This window comes from Maylandia zebra, linkage group LG19 (assembly GCF_041146795.1).
Source record: "Maylandia zebra isolate NMK-2024a linkage group LG19, Mzebra_GT3a, whole genome shotgun sequence".
NCBI lineage: Eukaryota > Metazoa > Chordata > Actinopteri > Cichliformes > Cichlidae > Maylandia > Maylandia zebra.
The window spans coordinates 26,694,411-26,701,574 of NC_135185.1; the positions used below are offsets into that span (position 1 = coordinate 26,694,411).

General features: G+C 39.0%; 1 protein-coding gene across 2 annotated transcripts in view; it reads right to left on the reverse strand.

Moving 5' to 3' along the window:
- Nucleotides 1–6,332, reverse strand: part of myo6b (myosin VIb) — a 42,078-nt gene extending 35,746 nt beyond the window's left edge. For both annotated transcript variants that reach the window (XM_004540485.3, XM_004540484.3), the window contains exons 1-4: nucleotides 6,155–6,332; nucleotides 2,803–2,951; nucleotides 547–616; nucleotides 392–465 (exon numbers count right to left, since the gene is read on the reverse strand). In XM_004540485.3, the coding sequence (XP_004540542.2) occupies nucleotides 392–465; nucleotides 547–616; nucleotides 2,803–2,919 (261 nt within the window). In that variant the 5' untranslated portion in view covers nucleotides 2,920–2,951; nucleotides 6,155–6,332. The remainder of the gene's footprint in view (nucleotides 1–391; nucleotides 466–546; nucleotides 617–2,802; nucleotides 2,952–6,154) is intronic.
- Between the last annotated feature and the right edge of the window lie 832 nt (nucleotides 6,333–7,164).

Sequence of the window (7,164 nt, forward strand, 5' to 3'; positions counted from 1 at the left end):
GATTAGGGTCTCTGCATTTGAGTGAATTGCTAGATATTACAAATAAATATGTTTTAATAATCAATTAAAGGAAGAAGAAGTGAAAAACACCCCACTGAAGGCTGCTGAGATAATCCATTCTAATTTTCTCATCTACCAGCTGTCCCTTATTATCTAAGTGAGTGACTGAAGTCAGAACTGGGATTGCCAGTCTGACCATGACTACTAGCTTCCCTTCACTCTTTACAAGCTGGTACTTTTCCCCACTGGGAAACAAGAAAATTGATTCTTTGTTTTTTTACACTCAACCCTGTTACTCTATCTCCTCATGATGAAGCATATGCCGCATAAAGGACAGGCGTATTATTACTTGTGCTAAGGCAGCTTAGTGTGGATGGTAATAACAACATACATAGATGTGGTCTTTACTGTACCGCACTCTAACATTGTTGAGGAGAGTGGCTTCATTCAAGTACATTAAGGAACCTGCAAACAGACGGGTTACACATAATTAACATTTTATCGTTAACAATATGTTGAACAAATATTGTTTGTGTGAAGACTCACAGTTGTCATCTACATGCTTGTTGACATCATCCTCAGCAGGGAAGACTTGGTTCATCGGAGCGAGAAAAGTCTAAAACGTGAACAGTTTCACTTTTACATTTACATAATATCATTTCCAGGATAGACAGGTGTGCTACATGTGGCGCTGTCTTTGCTTTTTCCGACCAACATTATACACTAGATTAATTGTTGCTTACTCCTTGCAGTTTACAGAGCTTATGACACAAAACAAATGTTTATTAGCATTCTCAAGCATCATAAACAGTTAAGCAAGAGTGAATAAACATGAAAAGTTTACCATGCTTAAAGATCACAGTAACGATGTTCAGTGTGACATGTTCCCAGGCTAAATTAGTTACTGATATTCTCACTCTATTGTTTATGAGTCTGAGTTCATGGAAATAAACTCAATGGAACAAGTCGGCTGTGAGAGAAACAAGGAGAGACATGGCAGGATAATGAATAATTTGGTGGGAGAGAACAGGATCTGAACACCTGACTGAGTAAGTGGGTGGGTTACAGCTGGTAGGGATGGTGGTAAGGTTATTTGCTGATCTTGCAGTAACCAGACAACTTGGCACCATCATTCAGTGATGCAAGAACGACACTGACATCAACAGTGAGTTGCTATATACAGTATATATTAAAAGTATCTGTTTCTTTTATATATTTAATGTTTGCTACACACTGACTATAAACAACTGCTTATCTGTGTGAGACTGATCCATCTTGTGCTTTGACGCATGGTTTCTTGCCAAAAACTGACTGGAAGCGTAACGAGAATATGCTTTGTGTGCCCGCTAACAGGTCTTGGCACAAACTGGTCGTCCACAATAACAATCATGCGAGAAATGTCCAACTAGTAAACTGACAGAGGAAAGCAGGCAGCCAGACCGAGAGTCTTGCAGAAAGCTGAGGCACTAATGAGTTCAACAGAGCACTGAAAAAAACACTCAACTGCCCTTTCATTTGAATGGGAGTTTAAGCTTTGTAAGAAGGCATAAACTGATTATTATCATACAAAGTTTTGACCATCTAGTCAACAATATTTTTTAGCTAATGTTATTGCCTCCAATGGCAATATAATCAGTGCAGGACATGGACATAATCTGATGCAACTGCAATATCCAGAGCCTCAGGACACTTCTAATGCAATCGGGGCCTTGTAATCGGAAGGTTGCCGGTTCGAGCCCTGGCTTGGACAGTCTCGGTCGTTGTGTCCTTGGGCAAGACACTTCAACCGTTGCCTACTGGTGGTGGTCAGAGGGCCCGGTGGCGCCAGTGTCCGGCAGCCTCGCCTCTGTCAGTGCGCCCCAGGGTGGCTGTGGCTACAATGTAGCTTGCCATCACCAGTGTGTGAATGGGTGGATGCCATTTACCATTTTAAACATTTTTTGTATCTTTAGCATGTGAAATTAACATGTTTTATCTCAAGAAAATAAAAATACAAATAAATTCTCAATGTAGATTCTTATATGCCATAGATGCACACCAATGCATATAATGTTTTCCCTGTACAACCACCATGCATAATAGCTGATATTACATGAACTCTAACATTGATGATCACTACATTTCATAGTAAAGTTATAAAGGAATGATGGTTGAATTTAGCTAATTTTGGGTCTTGGGGTTATGTATGATGACAGTCAGACTGTCACGGCGTGAGCATAGGACACAGAACAGAGCTAACATTATAGTTCATAATAACGCTTTTATTTTTGCAAATATGCAAATTATCTTGAGGGCGCTTGTTGACTAACTTGTTACCTTGCCACGATATCTGCGGTTTGACAGACATTTGCCTGCCACAACAAACTATGTTTTATAGCATGACTTCGCTATCCAGTACCTGAAAACAAAGGCAAAAGCAGCTGCTACTGCACAGGTCTGTTGTAAGCAGTAGAGGCCTGCTTGCTGGGGATACATGATGGCTCAGGTGTAACAGGTGGCCTTTACCTCCTAATGAGCAGCTCTCCCTCCTGGCAACACTATCAGCACACCTGCTGCTGCCCTTTATTTATTCATGTCTCTGTACATGTGGTCTCTCATGTTTCTCACATTGTACACATTGTTGTGCTAACGCCTTTCTACCTGAAATCACGCTTAATAAAATTATTGAACGTTTTATTCAACACACTACTTTCAAATTCCTAATAAAAATAGTCATTTGGAATAATTTTTTATATTAAAAGTAATGTTGTGTGCGCGTGTGTGTGTACACGTGTGTTTTACTTTACTTGTGTGATAACCCACCTTGCCCTTTTGGTTCAGCGGTTCTATGGTGAGTGTGTCGGCTCCTATGTCAGTGATCGTGCCCAGCTGGAACCCATCAGTGGGGTGGGGCGCCCACACTGGCTTCCCATCCTCCATGATTTACCTCCAGTCAGCACAGGCACACAACTCTGCAAAAGGGATAGACAAAAAGAGGAACACAGACGTAAATTAAAATAAATATGTAAAGCACTGTTTTGCATTTTACTTTAAGCAAACAGAGTCTGCTTCTAGGTTTATGGCCACTTACTATGTATTACACCTAGTCTCCACAACTGCAAAACGGAAGTTGATATCACTATCGTAAATTTGACGTCAGAACTTCAATCGCCTGTGAGGGCAGCTTCTCAGAACCACCACCACATTTTTGTTTACCATCTATTCTGTATTTGCATGGTATTTGCCAAAGTCTATAACTATAACATTTTGCTATTACTTCACACTTGAAGACAATATTAAAGTAGCCAGCAACTAGGCCTACCAACTATGGTGAAATCTCACCTAAATAGAAATAAATAAATACAAGAATTCATGATCAAACTGATCTGCTATATCTGATCTCTACCTATTTGCATTGCATGACTGGGATCTGACAATTTGATGGTGCTTGCTGGTCCTTTGAGAGAGGATTTCTAAGGAGTTGTCTGCTGCAATCTTAGTGAAGACAACACTCCCCCGAATGACCCCACAAATCTGACAAGAGAAACAATCCACTTTGCAAGTGTGCTGCTAGGGTTCAGTGGTACGCCAAGTTAAGAAGCTAAATATGGTACGCTACAACCACTGGTTAATGGTTTGTGAGGTATAAAATACAGTATTTAATTTTTCTATTTATTGGTTATTTTAAACACTGTTAGTTTTACCAAATGCACAGCTTTATGAGTGAGGCTGAGTAAGGTAATTTTGTAATTCTTTAAAGATTCATATGATCACTGAGTGGATAACATGTGTCTGAATCTGTCAAGTAAAGTTTCTTTTTAGTTGTAGGATTAACTAACCTGAGTTAATCCTACAACTGAAGAGCTCCTCAAAGCAAAAGTGCTGATGTTATGCTTGAGTATCCAATAAGCTTCAGGGATTGAGGTCAAATGTCAAAGTAGACATCTAATGGAAACTGCTGATAAAGCTTCAACGACAACTAAAAGTTCAGCAGGTGAATGCACTCAGCATTAGGACTGATCCAACTTAGGGATCTCTTTTTCTTTTTCTGTTTAGACTTACAATAAGAAAAATGAGCACACTTCATATATTATTAAATCCTTTTCATGAGATAATGTTAACATTTCAGACACTTTCATTGCTTCTATGTCCCAGATAACAACTACTGAAACAAGTGATTTCTTTATGTCGGTTTAGTTACCACTTCTTACATGACAATAGCAATGAAGGACCAAAGATCACAGTTTTACTCCTTTATTACCAAACGCATTTCCCTTCAGGTCAGTACGTTTATGTCTGGGAAGTGCATGAGGTTGATTTCTAAACACAACTACACTGGTTGAGGAAACACACATGGCTAAACTGCTAAGGCCATTAAAATACACATACATCCACTGTCTGGCTATGTATAATAAAGTGCATATTCTACATTTTTAAACAATCTGCTGCCACAGATAATGAAAGGCATTGAAGAAAAAGACATGCTGTTATCTCAGTTTATTGTTATGTGGCCTATCTATTTATATTTATAGAGGAATACTAAACTTTCAACAGTAGATGTCTTTGTCCAAAGTAGGCGCTCAGACCAGCAAAGGAAAGAGTTCATATATCAAAGGATAAATGTTCCATCAAACTCCTAAATGTAACCATCGGAATTCATAACAGCAAAGACTCTGCACCATTAAAGTCAGGTAGCAGGTCAGGTACTAGGATGGGTAGATAGATCTATCTTAGTGTCCTAGTTGTATCTTAAATATCTATCTCAATAGATAAATTGATAGATAGATAGAAAATCACATTCTAACATAAGCAGAAGAAAAACGCACAATGACATTCCCGGTCTATTATCTCTAACCTTCAAGTGTGAGATCAAGGCTAGAGGGAATCCTAAAGATTGTTTTTGTTAGATAACTGATAACCACATAACTATCCCACAGTTCCTTTCAAGTTAATTTACAGTTTGTTCACACATAAATTCACAGTTTGTTCACAAATGAAATTCAGTCACTTGAATGGTTCATGAACACGGAAAGCTTAAATGGCTACACGCATTTTGCTATAGCGGAAAGACTTTGCATACTGGAAAACCACAATAAAATGAACCGTACTTTGCCAGAACATTCTATAAGCCAAGTTCCATTCATTATAAAGGGCGTTATATTGGGCTCTTTTAGAAGAGCCCTCCAAACTGTCTGCATCCTTGGCTGCATACAACAAAACTGAGACCAGCCCCTCATGAGTAACTTTGACTCTGCAGCCTCAAATCCTCTTAGTATCTGACCCTAATCCAGACAGAGAGGTGAGACGCCTGAAGTGAGATGTAAACCTCACAAATAAAAGTCAGTGAGCAGGTTTGAGACAATGCAAATCAGAAGGGTGTCACATATCCAGTGAAACAGAGAGCCAGAAAGTATGGAGAGGAGGAAATATGAAAACACACACACAAATATATATACACTCCCACACAAATGAACACTGCTTGAGAGTCAAAGCAGTACGCGGTGAAACACCCCTCGTGTTTCCTGCCTCCTGTTTCCGGTTCTCTCTCAGGGAAGGGAGGCATGGAAAAAGCATTGGACGATGGCTACAGAGCAACAGGATGAAAGATGCACACACAACACAGGGTACACTTTCAGAAGTGCATGCCAAGAAAGCATTTAGTTTAAGTGGTGTGCCTACATTTGAATGAAAAGTGACATGTCAGAGAAAGAGATTGTAAAATAAAATAAATACATAAGAATAAAGAATCCTGGTTTACGTTTGTTAATCCCGTGAGGACACTTTAAACGCATCACGGCTAAATTATGTACAGGAGAAATATCTAGGACAGAATTTCCTGATAGCAATCAAGCAGAAACGAGATGTGGGCTAAACTGTCGGCTGTTGTGATTACTGGAGACAACCTTAAAATGAGGTTTTCATAATTACGATTAACCCCAAATAACTTTTTCAAAGAAACTTATGGAACTAAGCACGACTACTGCACCAAGACACCAAACAGTACACCAGTGGAAGTAAGTCAAAAGTACAGGTTTAAACAGAAGCCCACAGAAAACTCAGTTCCCAAATTGCTCTTAAATCAGACAAAGTACTTCAAAATACTTGTAACGTTAGCTATTTGGAATAAAATTTTAAAAAGCTTAACAGGTAGACAAAAAAACAACCACACACTTACAAGTGAAATCCTTCAAGCAGTTGAATTTACGTTCACGGTGACAGTAAGACGTTTTATGCTCCTCATTCGGTTGTATGTGTGCAGCACTGGTCCAGCTTTCCAGCTTTGTCGGTGTTTCTTCCTGCAGCAGGACGGATGAGGTAGCAGCGGGCTGTCTGGGTGACAGGCTACGCTCGAGCTCCGGTGAACACCGGTGACGTCACCCTCACCGCGAAAGGTGCGTTAAAGTGTCCCTCGTAAGATCCTGTGACGTTTTTATTTTTGGTTTATGGTTTATACTGATAACTAAACATTAAAAAGCCACTCATATTGTAAAAATCTAAACAAAAACAGCTCAGGTCGGCGATCGTGAGTGTGAATAATTTCAGTTATATCACTTAATACTTTTTATATTCGAATTGTTTTCCATCAATGTATTAATGCATGTGAATCTCATTAAAAAATTGTTCCGTATAAACAATCACAAGAATCACAAGAATTTTAAATATGCAATGTTTGAGTGTCTGAATGTAGGTATTTTATTTCACTAATTGATGGGCTATTTGTTTGGTCTGTCATCCTTATAAAAATAACAGAGGATTAGCAGAGAGCACGTGGCTGCGAAGAAAAGACTGCAAATGTTGCCTCGAGCTTCATGAATATTTGAGTGGCAGGTAATCTGAAACTTTTGGGGGGATTTTTGAAGGAGACATCCAATCCACAACTGAAACACAGGCTGCCACTCGGTTTGTAAATCTAATTAGGACACCTGATACGCCAGTACTGGATCATATCTGATTACGGACAGTAGTTGACAGCAAGCACTAAAATGTAGCTTTTATTTTTAAAGCCCCCAGATCAACACCAATCTACAAAACTCTTACCTTTTTTTTGTATTCAACCACTTTGGAGTTAAGACAGTTAATGAATTTGATCTTGTGTGATTTAACGCAATGTTATATTGACTGATGAATAGCAGACTAAAAAAGTAAATGGTCTGGTTAGCTTTTATATTAAAGATCAAAGCTTTA